This window comes from Macadamia integrifolia, unplaced genomic scaffold (genome assembly GCF_013358625.1).
Source record: "Macadamia integrifolia cultivar HAES 741 unplaced genomic scaffold, SCU_Mint_v3 scaffold401, whole genome shotgun sequence".
Taxonomy (NCBI): domain Eukaryota; kingdom Viridiplantae; phylum Streptophyta; class Magnoliopsida; order Proteales; family Proteaceae; genus Macadamia; species Macadamia integrifolia.
Window position 1 is genome coordinate 238,555 of NW_024870043.1, and position 16,810 is coordinate 255,364.

Sequence of the window (16,810 nt, forward strand, 5' to 3'; positions counted from 1 at the left end):
GCGGAGGTTGGGGGTTGTGGTTTAACCCAAGTCAGCCACCCACTCCACCCCATTCTAGTTGTGGACCTATCCTTCTAAATTCTACATTACAGAAGCTTTATAATCCAAATTTAATTTCTTTTTTTTTTTTTGGGTGGAAGCCTTAGGGGGTGTTTGGTTCGATAAATCAAATGGTGTATGTATCGGATATGAATGTTAATCTTTTAATAGACATTTTTCTGAATTATGTTTCTTTCTGAAAAATCGTTTGGTTGCCTTAAGGCTAGTGCATGTTTCTCGCGGGTTGAGATATTGGCTTCCGTAGAGAACGTCTTTCCGCTTTCTTCTTTTATATTAGGTGGTAAAAATGTTGCTCAAATCTGAGTTTAAGTGTTGAGGTGAACTCATATTTGGAACAAATCCTTTGTAATATGATCATTCATGAATAGTAGGATGCTCACTTATGAGGATCATTCTAGTGGAACCAAATAACTCCAAAAATTAAGAATCATCATTCTAAAGAATGTCATCCCAAAGATTTACCGAACCAAATACCCCCTTAGACTCCATTTTGAAGTCATGAACTAAAACCCCACTAAGGATCCTATGATCCCTTTTTCTACCAAGTTTCATACCAATTGAAGTGTTTTTTATGCATGCACTAAATTTCTTGAAAGAAAATAAAACCTATTCATCCACTAAACAGAGATCAACTCAAAACCAATTTCTCATTAAAATCCATCTCTTGAGTCTTAAGCCCTTTGCATTTCATCAATGATAAATACACATGTGACCTGACAAAACCAACACAAGGGAGTGAGAGAAAGCATCTTATGGAGCAATCTTGCAAGCAATGCAAGTTGTGTTTCTCATCTACAACTCAAATACTATTTTAACTGCAATACCAACTCAAGTAAACGGTGGTGTGGACTCTAACTTTCACCCAAATAGAAGCTCCCATTGTTTCAACAATGGTTTCTTATCCACCTCACTCGAACAAGAAAAAAAAAAATAAATAAAAAAAATAAAACCCTAAATTCTCTTCACAATCTCACCAACCACTTCACTTTGCCACCGCCAAAAGCAAAACCAAATCATAATCACAAGATCAAAAGAGAAAAAAACAAAAGGACCAACAAAAAGAAAAGCTATCCATCTGCAACATGGAGATTGTGAAAGAAACGACAGAGAACCAGGAAAGCATTTCAAGTCAATTATTGATTGGTTAAGGTTAAAAAAAAAATGAAAATTTTTATGTGACAACTTGTTCCAATCTGCAAAATACAAACTCCATCTTGATACAAACCCTAGTTTTACTTGCACTTTGAAATTCGATCTTTGGATCAACAAAGAAAAGAGAACCAGAGGATATGCTGAGAGATGATCATCGATAAAACTTACCGTATTATAGAGTTTATTTTTATTTAAAAAAAATTAATAAAGAAAAAAAAAATCCAAAGTCATTTATGTGTTTCGGTCAAAATTGGTTTTCAATTATTTTTCCGTTGAACTTTAATGAGCATGTGCTTAAAGTCTCAATATAAAGGGATAAAGTAGTTATTTGCTTTGTAATTAGGAATCCAAGCCTCTTGCGCCCTCTTATTTAATCCAAAGTAGAGAAACAGAGTTAAAGGAAAGATGGGTGCAAGGAACATCTATTCACCCATTTTTTCAAAAAACCTTTTTGCATATAGGGATACCAAACTATTTATCACAAAAAGCCATTTTAATCAAGTAATTACCAAACCCTTTTTATGTTTTAATAAAAAATAGTTTTCATTAATGATTTTTATCAAATAGATAAAAATTAAAAAGAAAATGATACCAAAATGGACCTAGTAAGTGCTCATTGGGCGATTTGCACATAGTCCATCATTGGCAAGGAATTAATAACCAGAAATGGGGTCCAAACCAGTTAGAGCCAATTTGATACAAAGAAAATAATTAGGAATCAGCCCAATTCAGTTAGTAACGTTTAGATCAATAGAAATCAATATCAAATGGCTGATTTTGGTGTAGAGGATATCAGTATGGTGTACAAGAAGTTCGGGATCAATTTGGAAAGATTTAGAGGTTGTAACCACCACAGGGTCATTTTATTTGATAAAACCTTAAGTCTTTTGAGATTGAGATTTCATATGCGATTATCGGAGACTCCTTCCATCTATATCGATGCATTTCTTAACAAATCAATAAAAAATTATTCAATTTAGATAATGTCGAACTTGCGAAATAACTAAAGTTTGAATTAAAATTTATGATTTCAATTTATCTAATTCATGGAAAAATACGTCATCATGGTGGAATTCATTATTTCTTTTCATTTTTTTTTTTTTCTTCTCTTGGTTTAAGAAATTCTCTTTAGCTGTGTTTGATAGTCAAGAGAAGAAAAGAATAGAAATAAAATGGTAAAAAAATAAAATTAAAAAGCATGTATATTTGGCTATCATTAGAAGAAAAGAAGATTTTTTGTATTTTCTTATGCTGTCTTTGTTGATATGGTTGATTTATGTTTGGTTACACCAGTTAATTCAATGAGAAACGGGAATTCGCACTCAATTTCTTTGATACCATCCGACCAAATCCAATTCAATATTTTACTCATTCAATATTCGATGCGTGAATTTGAAACCTCTCCATGTGAGCCAATCTTAGATAGAATTGATATTCTTGATTATTTTTCGAAAGAATAACAAAAAAATGTCTAGTAAGCCTACTAATCAAGATCAATTCTAAAACACAAAAAAGATCAGGAACAACGTTTGGATGGTCTTATACAGAATCAATTCGAGCACGACACATATTTTTAATTACAGAAATGACATTACGTCTTATGAAGTTGCGCATTATTTACAGAAATGCCATCATGGCTTATTGTACAAGATAATGAATAAAAAACATTCTTGAATCACTGTTACTAATTTGAAAATGAGATGCCTTATTAAACATAATTAATAAGACTTTACATTATTTACTTCTACAACGTATCTCTACCAAATTCTTGAGAGAATAGTCAACCTTGTTGCTACCCTTGTTTAGCAACAAGGTTGGAGGAAGTAAAACTAGGCCGCAGAATCACCAACAGGCTTGAACTCCAGCACCTCCTTGAAGTTCATCCATCGCTTCACCCAGACTTTGGCTTCATAGATTTTCTTCTTTCCATCCTCAACCACCTCCAGGGTGAGATAGTAGATGGTGCCAGCAACCACCTGTTCCTTCGCATTCACCACCTTTTCAAACTCAACAATCTTATTCTGCATAGAAGATCAAACATCAAGATAATATGAATTCGAACTTTTAACCGCAACATAAATATAAAAAAATAAAAATAAAACTAATTTTTTATAGGGTTTGTTAATAGAAATTGACCCAGAAAGTAAGGAAAAAATGCAAAGACTTGTAGGTAGTTAGGCACCATTTTTTTAACAAAGAAATCAAGAACAAAATTATCAACCACCGAGAGAATTAATACAAAGTATTAAAGAATGTGAGGGCATGGAAAAACATAATCCAACAAAAAAAAAAATGTAGATTTATGATGAAAAATACTTCTTTCTTGTTATGTTCTTCAACTGCGTAACGGGCAAGTTCATCGATCTCTACACTGTTCTGAAACCCCTTAATTTCATGAATCCCACCGGCCGTGGTTGCCATTCTGATCAGATTATAATCACTGCAAGACCCTTAAATTCACAACAAGAAGCAGAAGAAAACCACAATATATAGACAAGAGAAAGAAGAATTGAGCAAGAGCGAGATCATTAATACAAGGCCAAGAACCACAATATATATAGACAACAGAAGAAGAACGGACCAAGAACAATAATTATTAATACAAGGCCAAGGGATTGGGATGCTGCCGGCTGGCCACACCCTTAAAATGATTAGTTTCGTTTGACCTTCTCAACCTTTAAAATAAAAAAGGGAAGAACGAAGACTTTCTCTCTCCTTTCTCATTTAGATTTAAGAGAAAAGAATTCTATCGACTTGTGTTCAGACATAGGAATAGAAAAATGATCATAAAAAAAATTGAATTGTTTAATGGGATCAAGGTGGTTGCAACTTTGACCATCAAAGGACTTATAACCGGGATGGCTTGTATCCACTTGATCAGAGAAGCTCTACCTGATAAAAGCCTTCTTGAGAGGCATAGGAATTCAGGGCCACATAAGTTTCGCCCAAAATAATTTTCCTATATGACGTGTTTGAAACGGTAATGGTAAAGAAAGACTTTATTTGATATATGGTATTATGGTGTGTTTAAAATGGTTCAGAAACTTCCTGCTGCTTGTTGCAAAAATAATAATAATAAAATAAAATAAAATTGTAATCTGTAAACTTCCGGAGAAATGGGTTGAAGGAACTGGAGCTTCACCACGACCATTCAATTTTCCATCACCACGTATTGTCATCTTCCACTTCATCGCGCCATTTTCTCACAGCAGAGGATGTTTTTCGTAAATGAGTTATACCATATTTTTTTACCATCTTAATATAACATTTTTTTTTTCTAATAAAACTAAATATTACACAAACATATACCCTAAAAAGATGTGTTAGACAATGAGCGAGAATTTTATTTTTTTCTTGATAGGATGGAGAGCGTAAGGGTATTAATTGGTTCGGTTTCGATTTAAATGGTTCGGTTTGGTTCGATTCGGTTCACATATATTTTGGCTGAAACCAAAACCACACCATTTGCTAAACCATTGCACTTTCTGAAACCGCAACCATTTAGTAAACGGTTTTGGTTTCCACAGTTTTTAACAGGTTTCGGTTTCACGGTTTTAAACAGTTTCGATTTCGATTTATTCCATATAGTTTCTAAATGGTTAGCAATTGATTTGCTAGTTTATTCACATGTTTACTAAAATTTGCTTTTGGTGATAAACGATTCAATCTTGAGAATGTGAAATACAAACCATTATGTTTTGTCAAAACAACCAAACAACTAAGTAAAAAAAAAAATTTTTGATAGAAAATAGTCTTAAACGCATCTAACAAGCCAGTAAGTAATGCTTACAACAAGGATTTTCTTTTTCTCCCCCCACCTTCAAATAATGTGTTATAATATTGAAAAATATATATTTAATATGTCATGGTATAAGCAAAAATTGCATTTTTATCAGTATACATTCTACTTAGTGCATTGGATTAATTTAATCGGCATTCCAAACAATGAGTAAGCTACCTCTAGAATTACTTGTAGGTTTGCTGATCTCAATCTTTGAATCAAAAGAGATATGAATGATATTTTGCAATCACCTTATTTAATCCTTAAACGGGTTAATCGGATAGGTTTTGATGGTTTAAATGGTTCGATTTTCACGGTTTCAATTCGGTTTAAAACCAACAGGTAAAACGGATCGATTTGGTTTCAACCTATTTAGCTAATTAGTCTGAAACTTAAAACCATAACCAAATCATTTATTAAACAATTTTACAATTTTGATGTAAATGACTCAGTACGATTACGATTTCAAATTCACATCCTTAGGAGAGCGAGATTCAATAAAGAGTTTACCAAAAAAATAATAAATTCGATAACGTCACTTGATCGCAGGACGCTGCATCAGCAGTGGGCAAGATTTTAAAACGCTGGAACGGTCTCAACCCATGCCAATCCAGGTCATGGCATTAAAAATCGGATCAGATCGGCTGAGATTGACCTCTATATTGATCCGATCCATATGAATCTTTGGGTAAGTTATAAAGGTAAAATGGTGCAAACCTTCAAATTTATTGATTTATTTATCATGAAAAGGGGTAAATTTGTTTGATCTGGACCGATCCAGACTAGTCCATATCAATTTTGGTTGAGACCTATCCTAAGATCGATCTCAAGTTTTAAAACTTTGATCCAAATTCATGGTTTGGAATTTTTATTTTTTTTAATTTGTTTTTTGAACCTTTTTACCTTTAGATAAGGGTGCCAATATGTGGGATTGGATCGATTTTTTTGATGCAAGAACAAATGAAATCGAAACATGAATCAATAAGGATGCATTGATTTTATTAAAGTTTCGATTCCCTCATCGGTTTGGTCTCAATTTATCATGTAAATATATTCAAAAATTATATATATATATATATATATATATGAATTTTGGATTGGTATTGGTTTTTTATTATGTTATATTGGTTTTGATCCAACGTCTTATCGGTTTCAATGTGGTCCAATTTAATTTCCATTTTACAAAACTTCAATCTGAAACATAATCCAATAAATTCATATTGGTTTCATTGGTTCAGTCTAGGTTATAACACCCAAACTTTAGACTGCACCAATGGGTAAGTATTAGATTGATTAAGATTCGGATCAATTTTAATTGATACCAATCTAGTCCAAGCAATTTGGCCAATTCATTTCGATTTTAAAATTATGGCATATGTCAATTGGAATACGAAACATCCAACGTAGAGAGCGAAGATCATTTCACTTCCTCAATGTCTGGACACAAGACATAGCATTCTTTTCTCTTAAATCCAACTCAGAAAGGAGAGAGAAGTCTTTGTCTTGTTTTTTTAAAGGTTGCGAAGGTCCAAGGAAACTCAATCATTTCAAGGGTGTGGCCAGCCGCCAGCATCCCAATCCCTTGGCCTTGTATTAATAATTATTGGTCTTGGTCCGTTCTTCTTCTGTTGTATATATATATATATATATATATATATATATATATATTGTGGTTCTTGGCCTTTTATTAATCATCTCATTCTTACTCTATTCTTCTGTCTCTTGTCTATATATTGTGGTTTTCTTCTCTTTGTTGTTGTGAATTAAGGGTCTTGCATTGACTTTAATCTGATCAGAATGGCAACCACGGCCGGTGGGATTCATGAAGTTAAGGGGTTTCAGAACAGTGTAGAGATCGATGAACTTGCCCTTTACGCAGTTGAAGAACATAACAAGAAAGAAGTATTTACCCTCATAAATCTACATTTTTTTTTTTCTTTTGTTGGATTATGTTTTTCATGCCCTCACATTCTTTATTCCTTTGTATTTTTTTGGGTGGTTGTTGATTTTGTTCTTGATTTCTTCGTTAAGAATAAGGTGCTTAAGTACCTATAAGTCTTCACATCTTTCCCTTACTTTCTGAGTTGGTTTCGATTAACAAACCTTACAATATATATATATATATATTGGATATATTTGTGTTAGGGTTAAAAGTTTGAGTTCGTCATAACCTTGATGTTTGATCTTCTATGTAGAATAAGGTTGTTGTGTTTGAAAAGGTGGTGAATGCAAAGGAACAGGTGGTTGCTGGCACCATCTACTATCTCACTCTGGAGGTGGTTGAGGATGGAAAGAAGAAGATCTATGAAGCCAAAGTCTGGGTGAAGCCATGGATGAACTTCAAGGAACTGCTGGAGTTCAAGCCTGTTGGTTATTCTACGGCCTAGTTTTACTTCTTCCATTGACTATTCTCTCAAGAATTTGGTAGGGATACGTTGTAGAAGAAAATAATGTAAATGCCTATTAATTATGTTTAATAAGGCATCACATTGTCAAAGTAGTTACAATGTTTCAAGAATGTTTTTATTCAATATCTTGTACAATAAGCCATGATGGCATTGCTGTAAATAATGTGTAATTTCATAAGACATAATGTCATTTTCGTAATTAACAAGAAGTGTTGTGCTTGAATTGATTCTATATAAGACCATCCAAACATGTTCCTGATTTTTTTTGTGTTCTAGAATTGATCTTGAACTAGTAGGCTTATCAAACAATTTTTTTTCCTCTAATTCTATCGGAGCATGGTCACGAAATTAATATCAATTCTGCCTAAGATTGGCTCAGATGGAGTGGTAGTGTAACCAAACGTAGCCTTAGGTTGCTTTCTCAATCTTTCTCTAATCTTAATTGTGTCGTAGCTCTAGCTTTAGTCAACTAAAAAGAGATGTATGTGTGTGTGTGTGGTTGCCATATCTGCCAGTACCTTTTTCATTGGTCCATTTAGGTAAACTTCAACATGGTGAGGACCTACCAATTTTTGTGCAATAATTTGTTAATTTCTTGTAAAATAAAAACGAGTCATGGGTCTAACATGTCATTGTTATCCACTTGAGACAACTGTAATGTTTTTATATCAACATGACAAAACTAACAAATGCATGGAACAAGAAGCAAACAAGTATCGTGGAAGACCAGTTTAACAGGGGTTCAGGAAAAGGAAATAATAAAAAATAATTTATTTACTATGAAGTGTAGTACTTTCGTATTTGCCACATGGTAATACATGGGTTAGTCCATATGATAGAGGATCAAGTAAGCATTTCATTGGTACAATTTTGACTTAAAATGAATAGAGAAAGTATTTAAAATTACAAAAGATACCATTTTGGCTTACTAGAATTTTGAATCATAATTTGAACAACTTTCTTTGCTTACTTTGAACTAAAATTTGGCCATTGAGATATATGTAGAGTCATCTATCATATGGACTATCCCATAAATTAATCCATGTATAGCCAATTCGTAAATAATGAATGAAGCATTATATAGTTAAATAAAGTGATTTCCTTCTTCTTTTTCCTCGTTAAGGTCACCAAAGAATATATTAAGATAGAATGAATGGAATACAAAAGAGCTCAATTGGGCAAAAATCAACTCTTATAATCCTACTTCACCTTAGGCATTGCCATCGGCAGAGATGGATGCTAAGAAAAATTAGAAAAAACACCAACTAGATTCCTAGAACAAAGGCATCACAAGAATCGAAACTTTAGTCTCTCCGTTGCATCTCATTCTATATAATTAATAGAACCGAGAGAGATGTCCCAAACAGATGATTTCCACGCATTTGTGATTTATCATTGCATTGTTATTAGTTGAATCCATTCTTTCAAACATTCGACCTGCTATTCATAACTTTTTTTTTTTTTTTTTTTTTTTTTTTTGGTGCGTGTGAAAACCTCTAAACCCTGTAAGGGGGTGTAGGGGAATTTATTTTTATCATATAAGGTAAAAATTTCTGTACAAATTTTAAAATATGGTAGATTCACATTGAAAAATGTTTCTCAAGTACCTTATCTAGGATTGGTTGTAGCCTTTTCTATATAGAATGCGTTAGCACATTATTAGAAGACCTACTTACATGGTTAAACAGAAAAAGTCAAAATCAGCTTACAACCTCAAAATATGGTTGACAATCAAGGATTAAAGTATCGGTATCGATCGTCGTATCTGTTGGCCAAAATTAAGATACGTATCGGAGGGTATCGTATCGTATCGGAGATACACTAAGATACGCTAAAGATACACACATAAATGGATATGAAACATTTTTTTAAACACTTTTGCATAAAGAATTTGTTAAAAAAAGCTATTGATAACATGTATTATGCATAAACACTAAATTGAGGGTATCGTACTAAGAATTCAAGGTTTGTAGGTGTCCCATAAATATAAAATCCTTGTTTCCAACCTTGATTTTCACTTTAGTTAGAGAGAAATATGGTTGACAGCAACTTTGAAACAAAAACCCTTCAAAAAATCGTGTTTTTTCTGAAAAATTACCCATCTTGGCTATTATGACCGTAGCACTGTATCGATACAAACCGATACTCACCGATACGTACCGATACTCACCGATACGTATCGATACGTACCGATATAAATCGATACTCACAGATACGTGCCGATATATACATATCGATACTCACCGATACGTACCAATACATACCGAAAAGTACATTTTACCTCAATTTTATATTTTCTATAAAGCCGTATCGAGGCCTAACATGTCGTATCGATGTGTATTGGTGGTATATTGATGCATATCGGTATGTATTGTAGGATATATATCGATACAAAAGGATTTTAAAAATTCCATGTATCGTATCGGTGTGTATTGTATCGACCGGTTAAATTTAAGATACGTATCAGAAGGTATCGTATCGATATCGGAGATACTTAAAACCATATTGACAATGGTGGCTATCTCAACAATTGTCAATCCAACATGGCTAGTAGTTATAAGGATTAATCTTACAGCACAAGTCTCCCCAACAATAGTAGGCATCAAAACCAGATAATTAGTAATAATCAATCTGAGACACCTTAACAGATCCAAGATACAACATCTAATCCCCATGGCTTTTGTTCTAGATGAAACTCTTTGAAAAAAATACATGGTTTAGTTAGTCAAAGAAGCGAAATGCAAGATAATTTGACATGAATGATCCCATAATTTATGTACATATAATTATTCTTTTTTTTTTTTTAAATATTTAACCCTATCTTTCTAATTATATTATTGAAATTTTGAACTATTTTCAACATAACATATCAAACAAAGTTTGTTTTTCTTACCACTTCTGTTTAAACGTGCCTATTCAGAAAAATATTTTGGGCGAAACTTAATTATGGTATAATTGTGAATCTTTCTAAATAAAATATCGAACATCAAGACATGTGAAAATTTTATTGGTGTTGGCCAGATTGCAGAAACTTTCATGCTACCCACCTGGATTGCAGGAACTTTCATGCTTCCCACGTTTTTGGTCAATGAATAATTTCTTTGATTAATTTTCCCTTTTAAATTCACAAATGCACTCTTAAATTTTAATATTTTTTTAAAATACCCTTTATGACTTTGGAACAAAATTTCATCCCATGTCTCCTTCAATTCTTTTTTTTATCAAAAAAAAAAAAGTAGGGTTTTATGAGGTCAGGCCTTACCTCAGCTGACCACTTAGATCTTAGCCAATCTGACTGAAAGTGCTTTCCTGGTCAAAGTTGCCGACAAACTTGATTGAACAACCCCAATTTCCTCCTCATGGAAAGAAGACTTTCACTATTCCACAACTCTCAAGATTTTAACAGATATGGACGAATCTTTGAACAAATCTTGCAGTGAGAGAAAAGTCGACCAGAAAGAGAGAGAGAGAGAGAGAAACTCAATTGGTTTAAGGGATAAGGGTGGGGCAGTGACCAGCCGCCAGCTTGACCATCCCTTGGCCTTTTATCAATTAAGGTTCTTGGTCCTTTCTTCATCTGTTGTCTATATATATTGTGGTTCTCGGCCTTATATTAATCATCATTCTAGCTCCATTCATTCTTCTTCTTCTGTTTACATATTGTGGTTTCTTCTCTACGTGTTGTGAATTAGGGTCTTACAGTTTCTACAAAAAAGACAAAAGAATTAGGGTTTTGCAGTGAAGATAATCTTATCAGTAACTATGGAGGGGGGAGATATTCCGTTATTTTTAGAGCCTGGGCCAGTGATACTGCCTCCCAGTGGGACTGGGGAGTCAAAGACCGGTGGCATTCATGAAGTTAAGGGGTTTCAGAACAGTGTTGAGATCGATGAACTCGCCCTTTTCGCCGTCAATGAACACAACAAGAAACAAGTATTTTTTTTCTTCTAAACTCAATATATATATAATTTTTTTATATAAAAGTTTTGAGTTCATATCCTTAATGTTTGATCTTGTGTGCAGAATAAGGTTGCTGTGTTTGAAAAGGTGGTGAATGCAAAGGAACAAGTGGTTGCTGGTACCATCTACTATCTCACTATTGAGGTAATTGAGGATGGTAAGAAGAAGATCTATGAAGCCAAAGTCTGGGTGAAGCCATGGATGAACTTCAAGGAGGTGCTAGAGTTCAAGCTCGTTGATGGTCCTGATAAGCAAGGTTGACTATTCTCTCAAGGATTTGGTAGAGAGATGGGTTGTAGTGGAAGACAATAATGTAAAGTCCTATTAATTAACTATGTTTAATAAGGCATCTCATGTCAAAGTCTTTACAGTATTTCAAGAATGTTCTTTATTCATTATCTGATGCAATCATACAATAAGCCATAAGGGCAATTCTGTAAATATAGTGTGATTTTATAATAATAATAATAATTAATAATAAGTGGTGTGCTGGAATTGATTTTTTTATACGATCTTCTAAACCTTGCTCCTGATCTCTGGATCTTTTTGTGTTCCAGAATTGATCCTGGCATAGGCTTATCAAAATTCCTTTCATAGAGAATCAGTAAATATTAATTATGATTAAGATTGACTAACACCGAGTGAAAGTATTACCAAACACAACCTTAGATGGCTTTCTCAATCTTTCCCTGTTCGTTTAGGGGGGTTTAATTGGGTGGGATTTAAGGGGTGAGAGAGTTGTACTTATTTTCTCAAAAGTATGGTAAAATCATATGTTTGGATATAATGGGATAGGAAATACTATAAAAAACATAGGGAGATAAGTTTTCTTGCTTGCTGATGTGGCTTTCACTCCATCCCCTTCCAAAGTCCTATCAAATTTGTGGGACTTTGTGGGGATGGGAAGTCATTGTAGTTAATGATTCTCTTTCTTCATTCCTTTGTTCTTTCTCTCCCATAGTTATGTGCTAACCAAACAAGGTTGGGGTGGTAAAGTCCAATATTCCTCCAACTTTACTTTCCCTGCTTTTAACCCCACTAATATGTGGGACCCAGTAGTTAGGTATTCCCACCCAAATTCCCCTCTAAACAAAAGGATTAATGGACCCAACTTTAGTTTGCTAAAAAGAGGTATATATGTGAATGTGGTATCTATACCCCCTCCTCCTTTTCTATTAACCCATTTAATCAACATCAACATGGTAAGAACCTGCCAATTGTTATGAAATAAAAATAGAAATAAGTTGTTGTTTGATTCGATTATGAGATTTTCACACCTCGTTTCCGCTAAGATACCTGTGATGTGATTTGATCACTGATATGGATAAAATAATGGTCTTACATATAAAAAACATAAAAAACAAAAAGGTGTTCAAGAAATCAAATCAACTTTATTCTTGGTAAAAAAAAAATCAAAAATCAAATCTACTTATTCGAAACCTAAACCCCATTGCATGGTTCTTTCTAGTCCATCATTTTCCAATGGGTGGCTTAAAAAGTTGTTTTTAAAAATAAATATAAGGACAGTTTTCACATATTGATGTATCATTTCAATAGTTCACAAATCATTAAAATGATTCTAAAATTAAACAGTTAAACAGGAACAGAAAACCATCTAATTCAGATCCAAACCGGTGGGGTTTATTTTTGGGTTGAAGATCCAAATCAATGCATCTTTACACTAACACATTACCATCAATTTTTTAATAAATATTTGGAAAACAAGACATGAAACCTGAGTTGGTTAACTAGTTTTATCAAACCGAGTCATCCATACAAGCGTGTAATAACCCAGCATTATTCAATAAGGATCATTCAAAAAATCAATGAAGATTATTGAGATTTTGTAACACCTCGTTTTTGTTAAGAAACCTATGGTGTGACTAGAATGTTTTTTAATCACACCGCAGGTATCCTAATGGAAATGGGATGCGACAGATTTGATTACACAAGTTACATATTGTAGCAGAAAAATGAGCTATAACACTCTAACGCATCATTATTATCCATTTGAGACAATAAACGACAATGGTTTACCAAGAAACATCCATTGGGTTGAAATCAACTCCTCAAAGCACCACATAATGGTTTAACAAAACTACACTTATTAATAACATGAAGATACCAACATCATACTAAAGAGATTACGTGCAATGAACGTAATCCCTTTATGATAAGGTAACAGTTATACACATTTAAAAAACAAAAAGATGTTCAAGAAATCAAATTAACTTTATTCTTGGTAGAAAAAAATCAAATCCACTTATTCAAAACCTAAACCCCAATGATTGAATAGGTTCGCTCTAGTCAAAAACTTCATTTTCCAATGGGTGGCTTAAAAGCTGTATTTAAAATATAAGAACCGTTTCACATATTGATAAAATGTTTGATCATTACAATAGTTCACAAATCAGTAAATGATTCTAAATTCAAATAGTTAACCAGGAAAAAAAAAAAAACTACTAAATCTAATCCAAATCGGGTTACGGATATGATTCTTAATATAATAAACATGTTGTGAAATAACTTTTTATACTGGCAGAGTATTTATAGATAGTAATGCAGAACATGTACGAGCTCTCAATAATGGAAAAATAAAATTCAATGAGGCTTTGGTTCATTCCACACGTACACGTCAAGGACATACCATGGTGAGTAACGTTATGAGAGTAGAAGTGTTTACGTTTCTCCCATCTTTTCTCTCACTTTCTATCTTATCTACGTGTGAGTGAAGTTATGAGAAAAAAAGAAGAAAAAGAGATTATCCATTCAATGGGTCATGAGAAGAAGAAGATAAAGAATTTTTCATTTGTGAATTGACATTGTATTGTTTCTACCAAAAAATTAATTAATTGACATATTCAAAACACCAACAGTTTAAAATCAGCTTGTAACCTTAAAATTTCGTTGACAATGGTGGCTATTTCCAAAGGAGGCTATAATGTTTTAGAGGATAAACAGTTGATAAGAACTTCATTCACAGTCAGACAACATCCAATCCCCATGGCTTTTGTTCTAGATGAAGTAGTCTTTGAAGAAATATATGGTTGAGTTAGTCAAAGAAGCAAAGGCTGTAGAATTAAACATGAATGATCCCACAATTTATGTATCTAAAATTACCATTTTTTTTAAATATTTAACCGTATTTTTTTTTTTTAATAATACTATTCAAATTCTGAACAATCTTTGAGACATTATATCAAATAAAGTCTTTCTTCTTACATTTTTGTTTTAAACACGTTGCATTATAGAAATATTTTGGGCCAAACTTAATTATGATAGACTTATGAATTTTCATTTTTTAATAAAATAATAAATTTTCAAAGCATGTGGAAAAAGATTTGCTATTACTTAAGTTGCAAGAACTTTGCTATTGTTCCGGACACTTACCAAAAAAATTTAATCATTATTCACTTCACCTCCTCGTTCACAAAACCCTCCTATACTTTTGTTTCTTTTTTTTATGTACCCTTTGCCACTCCATCTTACAAGCCCGGATAAATGGTCAAAGTTGCTGACAATCTTTGATTGAAGAACCCAACTCCTCCACATGGAAAGAAGACTTCTACTATTCCACAACCCTCAAGATTTTCACACATATGGGCCTATGGCAAGACAGAGGGAAGAAAAAAGTGAACAAATCTAAATACAAAAAGCAGACCTAGAGAGAGAGAGAGAGAGAGAGAGAGAGAGACTCAAATGAAACTCAATTGGTTTAAGGGATAAGGGTGGGGCCACGGGCCGGCCGGCAGCTTGACCATCTCTTGGCCTTGCATCAATTAAAGTTCTTCTTCTGTTGCCTATATATATTGTGGTTCTTGGCCATGTATTAATCATCATTCTACCTCCATTCTTCTTCTTCTGTTGTCTATATATATTGTGGTTATTCTCTCCTTGTGCAGTGAATTAGGGTTTTGCAGTGAAGATAATCTGATCAGTAACCATGGAAGGAGGTGATATTCCAATATTTTTGGAGCCGGGGCCACTAATATTGCCCGGTGGGTCTGGGGAAGCAAAGACCGGTGGTATTCATGAAGTTAAGGGGTTTCAGAACAGTGTCGAGATCGATGAACTTGCCCGTTTCACCGTCAATGAATACAACAAGAAACAAGTATTTTTTTTTTTCTCCCCTAAAATCAATATATAGATAAATTTTTTTGATATAAGAATTTGAGTTCATATCCTTGATGTTTGATCTTGTGTGCAGAACAAGGTTGTTGAGTTTGAAAAGGTGGTGAATGCAAAGGAACAGGTGGTTACTGGTACTATTTATTATCTCACTCTTGAGGTGGTTAAGGATGGTAAGAAGAAGATCTATGAAGCCAAAGTTTGGGTGAAGCCATGGATGAACTTCAAGGAGTTGCTGGAGTTCAAGCCCGTTGATGGTTCTGATAACCAAGGTTGACTATTCTCTCAAGAATTTGGTAGAGAGATACCTTGTAGAAGACTAATATATAAAGTCAAAGTCTTTATAGTATTTCAAAATTGATTTGATTCAATATCTTGTAAAATAAGCCATGATGGCATTTCTGTAAATATTGTGTATTTTCATAAATCATAATGTCATTTTTTTTAATTAATATTAAGTGTCGTGCTCGAATTGATTCTTTATAAGATCTTCAAAATGTCATTCCTCATTCTTTTGGAATAGAACAATGAATTTCAATTTTGCATAAGATTGACTCTCACAGAATAGGTGTGTAACCAAACATAGCCTTAGGTTGCTTTGTCAATCTTCCTCTGATCCTAACCGTGTTGTGTAACAAAAAATGGATAGTTTTTTTCTTGTAGGATAAAAACAAGTTTTGGTTCTAACACACATGGAACAAATGAAGCAAACCAGTATTGTGGAAGAATAGCTCAACAGGATATTATGAAAAATAAATTAATAAAATAAAGTTTTCTTTCCTATCACAATGCCTAGTGATCGATAATATTTTACTAATTACCACAAGGTAATACATGTGTTAGTTTATATGATAGAGAATCAGGTGAACATCTCATTGGCACAATTTTGGCTTAAAATAAGCAGAGGAAGTAACTAAAATTATAAAGATGCCACTTGTATTTTATCATCTCCATTTGATGGCCTTTTGGTAATTTTATCAAAACTTTGGGTTATAGTTTAAACAACTTTCCTTGCTTACTTTGGACTAAAATATGATTATTCAGATGTATATCTTCTGTCACATGGATTAACCCATATATTGTCAAGTGACAATTAAATAGTGAAGTGTTATACTTTACCAGACATATAAGAAAAAAAAAAAAAAAAAAAGAATACACACACACACACACATGCACACAATGAAATTAAAAGGGTTGCGTTTGGTAGAATTTTCAGTTTTTGTGTTAGAATGTTGTTTTAAAACAAAAAATGATGTTTGGTGAACCTGTTTCAAGAACGATTACCCTAGTTTACATTTTTTTTTTTTTTCTTTTTGTATTT

The 16,810-nt window shown here is 33.1% G+C and overlaps 3 protein-coding genes and 1 pseudogene across 3 annotated transcripts; 3 read left to right on the forward strand and 1 right to left on the reverse strand.

Annotated features, from left to right (window-relative positions):
* Positions 1-2,763: 2,763 nt before the first annotated feature.
* LOC122068479 lies at positions 2,764-3,893 on the reverse strand (annotated as a pseudogene).
* Positions 3,894-6,694: 2,801 nt separating this feature from the next.
* LOC122068457 (cysteine proteinase inhibitor A-like) lies at positions 6,695-7,604 on the forward strand. Its single transcript, XM_042632309.1, has 2 exons — positions 6,695-6,895; positions 7,189-7,604. The coding sequence occupies exons 1-2, from the start codon at positions 6,791-6,793 to the stop codon at positions 7,378-7,380; spliced, it is 297 nt and encodes a 98-aa protein (XP_042488243.1). The 5' UTR covers positions 6,695-6,790; the 3' UTR covers positions 7,381-7,604.
* Positions 7,605-11,017: 3,413 nt separating this feature from the next.
* On the forward strand, positions 11,018-11,868 carry LOC122068454 (cysteine proteinase inhibitor A-like). Its single transcript, XM_042632305.1, has 2 exons — positions 11,018-11,334; positions 11,425-11,868. The coding sequence occupies exons 1-2, from the start codon at positions 11,164-11,166 to the stop codon at positions 11,620-11,622; spliced, it is 369 nt and encodes a 122-aa protein (XP_042488239.1). The 5' UTR covers positions 11,018-11,163; the 3' UTR covers positions 11,623-11,868.
* Positions 11,869-15,166: 3,298 nt separating this feature from the next.
* LOC122068455 (cysteine proteinase inhibitor A-like) lies at positions 15,167-15,932 on the forward strand. The gene is made up of 2 exons (XM_042632307.1): positions 15,167-15,472; positions 15,569-15,932. Exons 1-2 carry the CDS (start codon positions 15,305-15,307, stop codon positions 15,764-15,766), a joined length of 366 nt encoding a protein of 121 aa, XP_042488241.1. The 5' UTR covers positions 15,167-15,304; the 3' UTR covers positions 15,767-15,932.
* Positions 15,933-16,810: the final 878 nt, after the last annotated feature.